General features: G+C 34.5%; 1 protein-coding gene across 1 annotated transcript in view; it reads left to right on the top strand.

Moving 5' to 3' along the window:
* LOC149548632 (uncharacterized) overlaps positions 1 to 9,670 on the top strand; it is a 53,906-nt gene extending 44,236 nt beyond the window's left edge. Inside the window, exons 7-9 of the mRNA XM_089792541.1 lie at positions 8,979 to 9,047; positions 9,198 to 9,243; positions 9,482 to 9,670. Of these exons, the coding sequence (XP_089648667.1) occupies positions 8,979 to 9,047; positions 9,198 to 9,243; positions 9,482 to 9,543 (177 nt within the window). The 3' untranslated portion in view covers positions 9,544 to 9,670. The remainder of the gene's footprint in view (positions 1 to 8,978; positions 9,048 to 9,197; positions 9,244 to 9,481) is intronic.
* The last annotated feature ends 6,529 nt before the right edge of the window (positions 9,671 to 16,199 follow it).

The raw sequence follows: 16,199 nt of genomic DNA, 5'->3' as shown, positions 1-16,199 counted from the left end.
AAATAAAAATAATTATTTATAATCATATTATAATATGTTACATTAATGTTAAAGTACGAAAAGTAAATATTACTATAAAAGGAAAAAACATAATATTATGTATTGATTAGATTAATAAATTGAAGTGTATATATTATAATATATTTATTAATATTAATATTAATAATATTATTATTGATAATAAATAATAACATACTAATAATAATAGTAAGAATATTAATATTAATAAATAATACAATTAATTAAATGAAAAGACACCTTTTCTCATATCAACGTATATAAAGAGATATTAAAACATCGAAAATGACATGGAAGAGAACTAGATATAGGTAATTGGTTTGCAAAAGCTCAATTGAGAAATTTAAGTTAAAATTATGTAAGATACTGACAGGGGACATTACATAGGACATATTTTAGTGCCCAAGATTTGTTTGAGACATAGGAGATCATTTAACCTTTGCACTACTAACGTGTTACACTTTTTTTAGTGTATATGCTTGAACATGCTCCAATTGCACTCATTTATTGATGCATTGAATGGTTGGCTCAAGAAACAAACTACAATCTTTTGTAGATTTGACACCTTTGCACCAAACATCTACCATGAATCTTGAACATGTTCTAATTGCACTCATTATTGAAGCATTGAATGGTTGGCTCCAGAAACGAACTACAATCTTTTGTAGATTTGACACCTTCGCACCAAACATCTACCATGAATTTGAAGCTAGAAAAAATAGAAATCAATTCTATTCTATAACTTTGAGCGATAGAATTATAGATAGAAAAGTTTAAGATATAAATTTTAAAAAATATGCCTAGATTAGGTTTTTACCTGACATCATTTGTGTCTAGGTTTGCTTGGATATTTCTCACGCAAAGATTCTCCTTGTGCATTCCTAAACATCTCTAGTTCACGTACTATGTGTGCTCCAACAAGTGAATTAGGTGAATTTGCTCTACAATTTTGTATAGCTTACTCAACATCTCCTCATTGTCCTTGAAATCTGGGCGCAATTGGAATCACTAGATTAAGGTAGTGGCCAATTGCATGTATAGACTAGCAAGTAGATGGTGTCATTGTCGATCAGTGATCTCCACAGGGGACTATACTTAGCTCTAGTGCTTGAATAAATAGATTTAATGGCCTCCTTCACCTTGTCCATGACCTCATAAATGTATCACATTCCGCGCTTTTCTCCATCAACGATTGAGGGAAACTACAAGAGGCTCTATGAACTGCAATCATTGTGAAAGTTGAAACATTAATCTTTAGATTTTTACTTTTGCAATGAGCATAAAGAAGTGTGAACTAAATAAATGAAATGAGAACAATAATTTAATGGAAAGTTACCCGCACAATCTCCTTGGTCAGTTGCCAGAAGCTATGCTCATCAAAAACCCGATCAGCCATTGCAATCCTTGCAGTGGTCTTCGTGTACGATGATTTGGTCCACTCACTTCCAAACATGCATTTTAGATCAGTGTTGGACTAAAGAAAGGATTTCAACATGATAAAATTGGTTTCAAATTGGGACAATTCTTGAATGAGCCAACTCTTTCTTATGTGTGTAATTCCTCAAAAGGTCGAAGACCCCAATATGGCTATATATGTATTTACAAATGTTCCTTGTGTTCTCTACACATGTTTTGATCGAGGAAAACTTGCCATGATCCCCCAATATGAGGAGGTCAAGGCAATGAGCAGCACAAGAGGGTCCAAAATAAGGTGGGGTGCCTCTCCAAAAGAAGTCTACCCGCAGCAACATAAGTTTCTGCATTATTTGCGACTATTTGGAGCACATTCTCCTCACCTGCCTCCTCCAACACTTCCCCCAAGGCCTAACAAAAATACTTAGCATGTTTCATATTTATTGAAGCATCAGATTACTTCAAAAACATTGTGCCTTTTAAGAAAGGAAAAAACAGTGATTTAGTAAAATAAAAACTGAAAAACTCAATCGCTAAATCAATATACTTCAAGTTTGCTAATATATTTATCCGAGGAGGGAATGAGAAAGTTCAGTAGTGTTCTACTTTTTTCTGTCGGTACAACCATCAGTTTTGATGGTGCAACCCTTCTTCCATACCTCGTGCTGCTTGGCAATTGTGGCTTTTACATCAGCCGCCTTTTAACTCAAAAAATAGGACCTTTTAGCTCGTTAAAAACAATTATGACATCTATCATATTTTACCAACAAGGAGACCCTAAAAAAATTTAAATAAACAATAAGTATTAAGTTTTTCTGTAAATTAAAATGCTCAATATGCCATGCTCTTAAAAGCAAAAAAATCAAACTAATAATTAATACCTCGCTGCATGAAATAGAATGGTGTTGTAGAACCAAAAATTTTCAATTGCACTTTTGGTAGCACCATACTTCTCCTTATTCCAACCCATGCTCTCAAGTGATGCTTGGGCACTTGGTGTGGTGCCTAGAACAAAAAGTAAATCTACTGTGGATTCGTTTTTTTACATATGAGGCTGAGAAATTGAAAAGCCTCTCCATCAATATTTGCCATTTCTTCCATTTGCTTCTTTTTAAATTTCTTTTTCTCTTCAAATTCCTCTAATTGGGCTTGCTCTTCATGTATAACATTAATGGGTGCTTTTGTGCACGGTGATGCTTCAACTGGTTAGTATATCCCCCACTATATTTTGTTTTGAAATGATAATATATTGCTTCTTTTTTTAACTGGGGCTGTTATGATAACAAGCCCTTTCTAATAGTTTTGTCTTCAGGGTACTAGTACAACTACCGCTAGGCTGAGACCTTATGCTGCAATATTAAATGAAAAAAATTAACTACGCATTCTAATTGAATTAAAAATATATAAAATAAAGCATAAACAAAACTAGGGTTTCTTATTGTTTCCATCAACATAAAATGAAACAAAACTAAAATAAATGTACAATAAAATGGAAATATGAAAGTAAATGTTTAGTTTTTTAAAACTTACCTCAAATTCACTCCAAAAATGAAGAAATGCACCTTCAATTTTGCAGAGGGTTCCCCAAAAACTTTCTTTAAATCACTCTAAATGCATGAATGCAAGCTACTAATTTGCACAAAAAATCAACAATCACCATCTCTTCTTCAACCAATCTGCTGATCTTCTTTTCAATGCTTCAATATTTTTGCTCAAATGCCTATTTTTCTCTCCTTGTGTTTGCAAATGACAAAAGAGAGTTTCAGGGTTGGCATACTTTTTGGACAAGTCTAAACAATTAATTTTTTTTGGCTGGCTGTGGCAGAGTCTGGGTGTCAGGGCTTTGTGAGTCTGTGAGTCTGGTAAACTTGGTGAGTTCAATCCAACTCAGTCAGATTGAGTCTTGTTAGAGCAGACCCGGCTTTGGACTTGCAGAGTCCACAGCAGACTCTTCGAGTCTTGGAACGCTAGTTGTATTTGCAATATGTATATTAATTATACATGAATTACAAAGAGTGATGGCAACTATGTGTCATGTTAATGTTTAGACTTGTCCAATGTATATGCTTGTGTGATAAGTAGTGTGAATGTTGCTAGGTTTTGCTTACATGTGAAGGTGTTTCGTGTGATGTAGATGCCTCCAAGTTTTGCACTTTTATGTCTACTTGAGCATGTGCAATGACACATGATGTCATGGATAGTTGTAATCTGCAATGACACATGATGTCATAGATAGTTGTGTGCAAACTTGCATGTTGAGATGTTGTGTAGTTGCACACAAGCACTTGTTGGAATAGTTTGTGCAATGCTAAAGCACAAATGAAATTGGCACGTGAGGTTATGCTTGGATTAGCTGGTCTCTTTTAATGAGCGATGACCTCCTTTTCATATTTGGTTGGTTATGGAATCTACTTGTCGAGTAGTTGAAGATTGTTCCCCTTAGCCTAAGTTTTAGATTTCTAAACATTCTACACAATTGTATGCCAATTTATAGGATTCAACTTCAAAGGATATTAAATTGCCGCTAGCTCAAAGAGTGGATGTCATTTTGCTGCTAGTTTGAAGAGTGGATGAAAATATGGCTTAAAAAGTTTTTTGTTGAATGCTGGGTAGAAGCCCAACTATTGTGGGAGTGCAAGAACTAAAGTGTTCTCACCAATTGTGTGCACAGTGGTGCTGAAGGGTCAATCAAATTTTGTCACTGGCTTAAAATGAGTGAGATGTGTTTACATGTTCTAAAACATTGTATATTTGTTTGAGTATTGTTGCACCTATTGGTGTACACTTGAATATGCTGTATGAACTTTTATGCCTTTTTCACTTCCCATTTTTGTGTATGCGACTTCAATGTTGACGGATGTGATATGATATGTCTAGAGGTGCCAATATTTGGAACACAATAAGTGCATGGAAATTATTGTGCCTTGTAGAGTTGTGAAAATTCCTGTTGTAGGTATCCTTCATGTAAAGCAGATCATCATCCCATGTACATAGTCGAGCATTGTTGTAGATACATAGGTGCACAAGTGTGTGATTAACCACCTTTGATTGTGGATGAAAGGTCGCAGAGTGATTTGTTTGTGTATCTAACATTGTCCACGAGATTTGTGAAATAAAACTAACTTAAGTCAGAGAAAAGTTTGGTGAAAATCAGAAAGCTAAAATGCACCCAAAGATTATTGGAGAATAGGTGTTTGGGGGTGTCAATATTTGGAACACAAGAAGTGCATGGAAATTATTGTGCCTTGTAGAGTTGTGAAAATCCCTGTTGTAGGTATCCTTCATGTAAAGCAGATCATCATCCCATGTGCACAGTCGAGCATTGTTGTAGATGCATAGGTGCACAAATGTGTGACTAACCACCTTTGATTGTGGATGAAAGGTCACAGAGTGATTTGTTTGTGTATCTAACATTGTCCATGAGATTTGTGAAATAAAACTAACTTAAGCCATACACAAATTTGGTGAATATCAGAAAGCCAAATTTCACCCAAAGCTTATTGGAGAATAGGTGTTGTTCTTTTGGTGTAGTGATGTTTTCCTCAAAGTGACCATAATGATCACCTTTAATAACTTGTGTACCACCATAAACACATTCTCACTCTTTGCTCAATAAATCCATGTCAATGGACTCCCAAGTTGGTGTTGGTGTTGACAAAGGGTTGTTAATTCCCAGCTTACCATTTGAGGGCCTGGCAGTGTTACAGTGAATGCAAGACTTGAGATCGTATTTAATATCTACTTGCATACCAGGTGAATGCAATACTTGTGATCGTACTTAATATCTACCCGCATACTAGGTGAATGCATTTCTAGTAACTTGGTAACACCAAAGTGTCCAGTTGTTTTGGTGTAGTATGCCTCCTATATGGGTCATTGGTCTGGAGTGCTGTTTGGAATACAATGGTCTACATGAATTACAAAGATTACCAACATCTATGTGTTGCATCCTTCCTTATATGTCTCCAATATGTACAATTTTGTGAGCATTGCTAAGTGTTACTCAAATGGAGACACTTTCTCTGGCATAGAGGCCATCACATGTAGCATACCTATGGTGGCATTTCTTGTTGTGTTATGCTGCCAAGTGGTGCACATATATGATCTACTTCAGCATGTGTGGTATTGCATGATGTCCTAGATGATTGCATACAGACTTGGTATGCAGAGAGGCTCACAGTTGTGTGGAAGAGGTAGCCTGATGAAGTGCCATGCAAAATGCACTGATGATGGTTGCATGATTTGTGCAATGGTGAAGAAGGGTACCCCCCTTATTAACACAAGCACACAACAAAATAGAGAAATAACAACAATTTGAAAGAATAGGAATTACAGTAATCTTAAATATGACATGCGAAGCCCCACGGGCATTTTTCTTACAATACTCTGCAAGCTAGGCCACGATATACATCCCCCATAACTGTCCTAGACAGCCCTAGGAGCCTTCTTTATATAGGAAATTTTTAATTGCTTGAGAAGGTTCTAGAAATTTTGACCCTAAACTTTGAGGCTGGCCAACCCTAAGATATTATTATTTATATTCTATTGCAATAGAGTAGGCCTGAAAAAACTTAGCAACTGAGAAGAATTTTGAAGGAAATTTATTTCTGTCCATTTCAGGTAGCCCAACTTCGGGAGACCCTAGTTGCTTTGATTGGTTATTATCACCCCATCTCGTAAATACCACGAATTGCTCTACAACGCGTGATTGGCGCAAACTCCAGTTAGCCAAGGGTTGACTCCTTTTTAGAGCCTTTAGAGCCTTCAAAACTGAGTTCAAAGTTCTGTACCCTGCTACCAATACCAAATTTTTTCAATATCTTCAAAAGTAGACTCGATCTTGCAATGAAACTTTATTGGTAGACTGATATATTTCAAATGAACCTCCAGGGAAAAAATAAGAACATTTTGAGCTCTAACAACCAATTTACTAAAAATAGTAAGCTTCTAGAAATAGCAGCTCTGTACTGAGACAACCCTTATTTATAATACAAACCAGAAATAAGTTTTGGGTGATGCAAGATTGCCCTTACACCCAGGATGCTCCTGCATCAAATGCGAATTATGCTTATGAAGGTTGCATGGTGCCAAATTTGTTGTTGAAATTGGCACGAGAGAGTGCTCTGGTCAGACTCAGTAGTGTATCTCAATGGAAATCTTTTTTTTGGGTAGAGTTAGCAAACTCTTTAACGGTTTGGAATTTCATTCTTCTTTTCAAATGTATTATTCCTTCTCTTCCAAATGTTTTTGGCAACCAATTCGTCTGATTATATTGGTACATGATGTGTTATTAACTTATTTCCATGCTTCTTAGATTATACCAATAATAACTTTACCTATGCACTTCATTGCAAATGTACTATATTTCATCTAATCTCATTTGAATTAATAATTATCTAATTTTTTATATTAAAAAGCTGGTGCTATGATTGCCCGCCCTTGGCAGTTTGGAGAGTGCATGATGCCTTTTAGTACAAAACACAGCAAATAATTTTTATGCACACTTCAGTACAAATACTTAAGGCATATCTATTTTAAGTTAGATGGCATAATTGGTGTACTGATGTGGTTTGAATCTCAAATTCATACAACTTGCATGAGCAGGTGTGTTCAAGATAACAAATAAATTTGAAATGGCCTTGTAACTTGTGAGTAGTTTATCAGAAGCAACTTGATCTCACAAACTCTTTAAGTTGGAGGATTTTCGTCATAATAACCATCAGCACTCAATCAGTGAGCTTCGGGTTTTGGGTCAGAGGCCACTAGCTCCAAGGTAGGGAGGGATTTAAATCTTTTAACACCATCTCCAAAAAATATAATATTTTACTTAGTCTGAATATATGTTAAATTTTAGTAGTTGATCAGAATCAACTTGATCTCACAAACTCTTAAGTTGGAGGAGGGTTTTTGTCATTATAGCCATCAGCACTCAATCAGTCAGCTTCGGGTTTTGGGTCAGAGGCTGTTATGTCATAGCAGTCACTATTTTGAATTTACTTTTACACATGAACCTCACAAAATGGCAATCATAATATTGAGGAGATACAGATGCAAGTATGCATGGCTGCTTATAACTTCTGTTTAGCTGAGAGATTTATCTAAGGATTCAGTTCGGTGAGCCTGACTAATGAATGGTACATGGAGCCCAACCATGGTGATACCTGAGGTGCTTGAGCTATGTGGTAGATTTTTGGGCACTGAAAGGGAATAGTTGAATTGGAAATCACAGCTATATTTTTTATCCATGTGAATTATCTTGAACAAGATTGTTTAGCAAAAAGTTTTCCATTATATTGCTTCCATGGTGTATTTAGCTTTTGTGCCTAATATTAAAATCACTACTTTTAACAAAAATGAGCATTGAGTAAACCTCAATACAGGTTTAGTATTTACTCGTCAGCTTACTTTTCTATTGGCAGAAGTGTCTGGTGTCTATCTCATTCAGCTTTCTCAGGCACATGAAGTTTCCTCCTTGTCATCAACATGATGTTCACGGAGTTGCTGAGATGTCAACATATGCAATTTTTTCTGCTTCCTGTTCGATTGGACCTTAGGTTTTACCTCCCTCATAGATATACCTATCTGCTGCAGCAATTCACGTGTGTCTGGTGTGTGTCTCATTCAGTTGTCTCAGGCACACTAAGTTTCCTCCTTGTCATCAACATTAGGTTCACAGAGTTGGTGAGGATGTCAACATATGCAATTTTTCTTTGGTTCTTATTTGATTGGACCTTAGGTTTTACCTCCCTCATAGATACACCTATCTGCTGCAGCAATTCACGTGGTTCTCCACATTGAATAGGGAAGCAAAAAACTATTTGGTAGTGAAAGCGGAGTTAGAATATTTTGAACTAAAAACAGATCAATACTTGATATATTTAGCTAAGAACACTCCATATGTTTGTACGCTTTGCCAGTTATCTCTTTGCTCCAGATATAATGTCTTATTGAAGATTCCCTTACTTATTATGAAGTTTGACTGTGAATTTTCTAATGGTGACAATCTTACTAAGTGGAATGAACTCACCAGTCTCAAGTGTGTGCTGTCTGATTGCTTGTGTAGCAAAATGTGTGGCATTATATGAACTGTGAAGTTCTGAACAATATATGATTGGCTTTGTAGAAACTATTTCTTGTATAAAATTATAAATAGAGCTGAGATTTTCCATTATTGAACAAACAAAAGCTTCTTTCTGTGGAAAGCTATTATTTCCGGAATTATGCAAACTAATTTGCTATTTTATTTTATGCTTCAATAATATATTAATACTTTATTATGAAATGGACCATTAAAAAAATATATCATACTGATTTATTTACCTTTTTCTTGGAAATTCTGTTTGCCATTTTAAATTATTTTGAATCAAATATCCTAGAAACATATTTGTTCTGAGCAAATCTGTTCTGGGGGTCTCCTATGTGTTTGTGTTGTTTGTATGCAATGGCTCTTTCCTGCAGATAGAAGGAACATGTGAAACCTAGAAATTGAGAAGACTATTCCTGTGAAAGTTTTTTTTCTGAAAGTACATTTTTGATGCAACTTGCAGGGTAAAACTATAAAAGAGGGGCAGGTGGTTTGTTATTTGGAGCATCTTGGCAACCAGCTACCTATAATGGTTAGTAGGCACTTTGTTTTGTATACCAATTGATTTTCTGGTGTATGGGTCACCAGCCAATTTTGAAATCTACCAATGTCAAGAAACTTTTTGAACATTTGTTTAAAGTTTCATTTGGTACATGTCTCACGTGTTAATTGTATCTTGCAGTCAAAAGTTGCAGGAGAAATTGTCTCAGTCATACCAGAGGATGGAGGTAATATTATAAATAGCATCCATTATTATTACCATAAGTGTCACTGTGATGGATTAGCATTTCTTAACATTAAAGTTACTTTGCCTGGCAAGTAATTTTCTGCTAACAATCATCAAAGGACAAGAAAACTAGTTATATTCTGCAGTTCACTCACTGCAGTCAGAGAGTTTATTTATTTTTTCCTCTTTTAAATTGGGTTCACGCAACTGATTTATTTCTTCATATTTGTTATTTGCAGCACCTGTTGGTTTTGATGATCCGCTGGTTGCTATTCTACCCTCGTTCCATGGTATTAAGTGATTTACAGGGAAGCCTTGAAGAATATTTCAAGCAAGATTTTGTGGATATACTTGAATATCTTTGAAAACTTTTCTGGAGCATACCTTTTATCCAAAGGTGGAAAAAATAAAATATAAACTTTAATTAATCGTGATATTCAGAGTGAGGGTTTTTGTCCTTCGTATTCTTTAGTTGTTCAGGACCTAATATTAATGTTAATCTGTTAACCAATTGATTGAATTAGTTCCTTCACAACTAAAACATTAAAGAAATCCAGTAATATTTACTCGAAGGTTTCAGAGATGAAAATATTAGGAATTTTTGCCTCATTTACTTACAAATGAGGTACCCTACTTTCAAGATATCTTTCAGAAAATTATTAGACCTGTCATGAATGTAATTTAAATAGAAGTTAGTCGAACGTTAATGAAAATAGAGGGCATTCACAAATTCCACTGTCTTGCATGACTAGGCTTTTATCAACCGGAAACATGTTTGACTTCTTATAAAAAGATGGTTTTATATATGCGGATAGTATGTCGCAATCTTTAAATTGTTCAGCTGTTTAGTTCAAGGAGATTTCTATCCTATTCTCTTCAAGGATAGTTTTAAGCTTTTGGTTGCCCCATTTCTGCTCCTGCTTCTTGTAGAAATCCTGAAATTATGAGATTTGTAATGCTGTCGAATGCGCTTTTAAGGTATAGATGTGCAGGAAACGAAGAGAGATTTTCCTTCAATATTCTCATATAAATGACATTAAAGATATTTATTTTTGAGTTGTCTCTGAAATGCTTGACCCTCTGTTATATTCTGTTCACTGAAATTTCATGTATGCCAATTAAGTTCATATAGCATTCATATTGTTATTTTTTCTTCCTTGTGAATTTTTTTGGCCACAAGAAACTAGAATGTGTGCTCTATTCCTTTAGGAAGGACACGTGTTGTCCTTTTAGGCACAATATATGGCCAGAATATTTACAATTTACTTTTTCTGTGATGGCTGTTCAGTATCCGTTGAAAATAGTTTCAACTTCAATATTCAAATACTCTTCTGTGCAATGAAATAATGGATACATTATCTATGGCTGAAATGATCTGAAATGTGTTTTGCAAGTCCACAAATGAAGCAGAATTTTGTAGTCCCTGTTGGGCACTGTGACTTAATGGTAGGAAAGAGTTAACTGACTCCTATTGATAATTGGACATAAAATCCCCTTTTTTTTGGAGAACTCTTCTAGGGGGGACATTCAAGCATGAAACTGTTCAACAGAGGAACACTTTACATGATTTACATGCTTCAGGTATCATCATATGTAGGTGCTCAATATTTTGAATTGAAGATTTCTGAAAAATATATTAACGAGCTGAACATGCTCCTCCTTGCTAGTTACTGTCTGCCGGGTAACATTAATGCTCCCAAGAATCACTTCTGAATTGACATTCTTGATGTCGATGTAATGGTGCGTAACTTTATAGTTATGAAGTGTTGAATTGGCACTAAAGCAATGACATTTATAAATTGTACAAGTACTTATTGCAGGCACTGGGTATGAATTGCTATCAGCATCTCTATATAAACATACGATTAGTATCAACAAGAGATTTTAATGTCAAAATATGGCCTCCATTTCAATCACATAGCCAATAAACTGATATCTAGTTAATTATTTTAATTTAATGATATCCTCAACAACGTCGTGATTGCTTATTTGATGTTTTCGAAATGTTAGTTTTCGCCTCTTTCATGGAAACAAATAAAGTGCTTAGCCATTTTCTCGGAATGAAGTCATACGGCTCAACCTTGTACTTCGACACTGCTATTTCTCTGTAGTTTCAAAAGTTGCGTTTACAAACTTGGCTTCATTTTTATTTTACACATTGGCATGTCTGATTGCCATTTCGCTTCCAGGAGGCAAATGTTACCTTGTGATGTAAAATCTATATCAGTTAAGACTAGAAATCGGGGAATTCGGTCTCTTGGGCACATCTAAATATTACTAACAATTTGAAACATGCCATGTTAAACTTCTCAAGAGGACTTTTAAGTAAATATGTGGCTTTTATAGTGCAAACTGAGTTTGCAAAACGACAATAATTTTTGCCCATTTATGGTAGGCTTAAGTTCGTCCTTTCCATGCACATGTACTGAGATGTTTGCCTTGTAATAATAATGACCAACTGATCTCTAACATTCTCTTTTTGAAATAATTTAAAAATGTTAAGGGATTAATGGATTGCTATACATCATGTAGGTTTTATGAATGTGACTATCATTTGTTTTTATTAAGAGTTGGGATAGATTATATAGTAAAACTTTGGAATTTCAGAACAGAAATAAATGTACGAGTTGATTCCGATGGCTGAGCGACAGATGTCTGTAATTTTAAACAGAGAATTTGGATTTTAACTTTGAATCATTCTATATTTATAAAGTAGGATAATGGAATTTGAAGTGGGTTGCTTTCTAAATTTGTCTGACCGAGCTTACACAATAAATTTGACTGCTTAGTGTTGTATATTTTACCACCTTTGTGGATTTGCGTGTAGTATATAGGAGTGTAGTATATAGGAGTGAACCTGTTAGTGGTGGATATATGTGACTTGTTTCGTTGTGTTCTTTGCTATGGATTGAAATTCAAGTTTTGCAGCCTTGACTTATAGTCTGGAAATTTGTCAGTGAACATGATTGTTTTTTTAAAAGCATATATGCTTTGTTCTGGATATTAAAAATTGATAATATTTAAAGATACTTTTTGGGAAAGCATTTGATTGTAACGGCCACATTCCCGCAAGTGGACCCTCTTGATTAGATTGGATTTGTGGCTGTCAAGGAGACCATTTTAGTTATCTAAATGCCCTTAGATTCTGTTGTTGAATTTCCTTTTTAAGTGCTCTAAATTGTTTGAATCCTGTGATAATAAAGTGGGAATAATACACATGATAATCCACGATAAATGAATGCATTTTGAATGTTTATAAAAACCAAAATATAGCTACTAATCATACGAAACTTTTAACCAAGTTGTCGTATGATTGTTCGTATGAAATAGATGCGAGTTGAGAACTCTTCAAATTCAAGGTTTAATTCCACATGGAGTGGAATTGTTCTTCTTACAGGTAGTGGGGTTCATTCAATAGATAGTAAAATTGGGATTGAGGAATAAATGTGTAGGTGTGAGTGAACGGGAAGGTGTGTCAAATGTATGAAAAAAATGCACAAATAATATATATAATATACCTAGAGTTATTAGGGTGCATCTACTTTTGTTTCATTCCGCTAGTTTAGAATCAATAATTTTGCATGTATGTATAGTGGCAAGTGTCTTTAAAAAGACTATAATGTAATGACTTATCTAAGGGCGTGTTTGGTTGCTGGAATATGATTCGAGAATTGGCATTCAAAAACTTTGATTTGAGATTCTGGAACTTGAAATCTAGATTATTGTTTTGAGGATTTGATTTGGGACCGTTTGGTTCACCAAGATTTCATTGTGACAATACACATTTTCACTGTTTGGTTGTACATTTCTAGGAATGGAATACCGATCAGAATAAACAAGCTAGGGTAGGTCCGACTGGGATGACTGGAAGGTGGGTGCTTAGACGCTGTGCTATTGTTTTAGACAACCATCAAAATTCCCAAAATCAAGAGGCTTACAATTTCCCCAATTTCTTATCACTATTGCAATAGTTGTTATTGTTGTTGTTCAACATATGTATGGAACCCGATTTAAGGCTTTGAGCTTTTGAAGCATATTATGGGCAGCTGCATCGTTTGTATGAAACTATGGCTACTAGGGCTCTCTCTCTTCCTCTCGACTTTCCCTGCCTAATTTGTTTTGGCAGAGACGTTTCAAATAAAATGTTTCTTGTTTTAAATGAATGAAAACAAGAATTTTAATTATTTATAGAGTGCTTGCTTATTGAATGTAAGAACTCTGGAAATGATACAATGTCGTAGGCCAGCAATTTTATGTTATGGCTTCTCTGCTATTTCAACGATGACATTGATTCTATCCTTATCATCACCCTTAAGCATTCTAACAACGCATTCTACTTCCCTAAAATTCTTCAGCAACACCATAAGAAAATTAGTAGTTAAATAACTAAGCACAATGAATACAACTGCCAAAATGTATAGCTAATATATTCAAACACTTTGCAGACAGAACCGACTGGAAGAGGCCATGTCCATCTTGTAGGATCTGGATAAACACGACTCCAACATTTATTCATGTTTGTTGTAGGCATATACGAAAGTCAATGGTTTGTTACATGCCTCCTATGAGAGCAAAAGTGGCAACGACGGACAGGAAAAAAAAGTTTCTTTTCATTGATTTGGAATGCTCATTTTTCCAAAATTGGAATAGCAATACCAACTATTTGGAAGGAAGAAGAAATCCTCGAATTGGGGGATAAATGAGGACATGGAATTCTAATTTTTTCGAATTCCAATTCTCATTTCGTCAACCCAAACATGGATTACGATTTTTTTAGAATTGCGAATTCTAATTCTTGTTGATATCCACGAACCAAACGGACCCTAAGGGTATGTGCTTTAAAAAGATTATATTCGAATTTTGTGCTCTTTCGGGAGGTTGGCTCCCTTCAATTATATGTTTGAATAATGGTCAGCAACCTTTACATCAATTGAAATGCATACAAGATATTAATTGGGGGAGAGATGTTTTCTAAGGATAGGTAGGAACCTTTACATCAATTGAGAGAGCTGTATACAAGATATTTAATTGGGGGAGAGATGTTTTCAAAAGGTAGGTGGAGGGAGATGATGGTGAGATGAGGGAGGGGAGAGAGATAGAGGGTTATTAAGGGGATATCTATAGATAGAAGGGAGGGGTGGGGGGTGATTAGAGGGATTATCGGAGAGTGGGAGAGAGAATTCTATTTTAAAAACTTGGTTATGTATATTAATTATAAATTAAAGGTTACATAATTTAAAGTTTAATAAATTCTTAATTTCATACTAAAATGAAGAAAACTAAAAATGTGTTCAAATTGTTAAACTAAAACACTACATATACAATTTTTTTTTTAATAAGTAAAAGCATAAGTTGATAATAATCTTACAAAAATAGAACTAATAATTACAATTCAAACCCTAAGTCTAACTTAAACCATATCCATAACATAGTCTAAAAAAATTTAATTTAATTTTTTTTAATAATTATCATCAATATTTTTTTTCCAGAAATATCTTCCATGGTGCACAATGACTGCTTTAGCTATATATAATATGCTAGGAGTAATTATTCTTGAGGTGCCTATTTTTATCAAATCTTTAGTTTTCTTTTTCTTTTTCTTTTGTGAGTTAAGATTATATGAAAATAAGCGCTTTGAGAAGGATTACTTGATATATGTGTGTGTGTGTGTGTGTGTGTGTATACATAAATATATATATACATACATATATATACATATATACATATACATATACATATACATATATGTATATATGTATATATGTATATATATATTATATGTATGTATATATATATTTATGTACACACACACACACATATATATAGTTGGCAAGAATGATATACACAAGACCTAATGAACATTAATTAGAATCAATTTAATTGAAAAGTAGGAGATATTTTCCGTAGCAAGTCAAATTGTGTGATATATATATATAGTTGGCAAGAATGATATACACAAGACCTAATGAACATTAATTATAATCAATTTAATTGAAAAGTAGGAGATATTTTCCATAGCAAGTCAAATTGTGATATTGCTATCAGGATTTAAATGTGTAGTTTTCAAGTCAAATTCATTGACCCATATTTAATGAGTAGTGGTTTACACAAACCCATATCTCATGATAATGAATAGAACACATAGCACTCATTGGGTCTAGGTGATGCTCATAAAGGTGAAGCATCAGAACTTCCCAGGAGGTCACTCATCCCAATATTACTCTAGTTTACAACTCAATTTGCAAAACCTTCACCAAGTGTTGTGCCTCATGAACCATTCATTAGAAAGCCCCTTAAGCTCATCAATTGATAAGTAGGAGAAATTTTCCATAGCAAGTCAAATTGTGATATTGCTATCAGTATTAAAATGTGTAGTTTTAAGGTCAAATTCATTGATCCATATTTCATGAGTAGTGGTTTACACAAACCCACATCTCATGACAATGAATATAACACTCAACACTCATTGAATCTAGGTCATGCTCATAGAGGTTAAGCACTAAGACTTCCCGAGACACCCATCCCAAAACTAATCCAACTTGAGCATACTTGACTACAAAGTTTCCTCCATGGTTAAACCCACTTTGCTTGGAATCCCATTTGCAAAACCTTCACCAAGTGTTTTGCCTTATGAACCATTATTTAGAAAGCCCCTAATGCTCATCAATTGATAAGTAGTAGATATTTTCCACAACAAGTCAAATTGTGATATTGTTATCAAGACTTAAATGTGTAGTTTTCAAGAGCTCATTGACCCATATTTCATGAATAGTGGTTTACACAAACACATCTCATGACAATCAATATAACACTTAGCACTAATTGGATCTGGGTGATGCTCACCGAGATGAAGCACTAGGACTTTTCTTGAGGTTACCCATCCTAGTACTACTCCAACTTGAGCATGCTTAACTACATAGTTTCCTCCATGGTTAAAACCGCTTTGCTTGCAACCTC

The sequence above is a fragment of the Cupressus sempervirens genome, chromosome 7 (assembly GCF_028749045.1).
Source record: "Cupressus sempervirens isolate cs-2001-9-10 chromosome 7, ASM2874904v1, whole genome shotgun sequence".
Classification (NCBI taxonomy): domain Eukaryota; kingdom Viridiplantae; phylum Streptophyta; class Pinopsida; order Cupressales; family Cupressaceae; genus Cupressus; species Cupressus sempervirens.
Note: the sequence above shows the minus strand (reverse complement) of the source record. Positions and strands in the feature narration are given on the sequence as shown.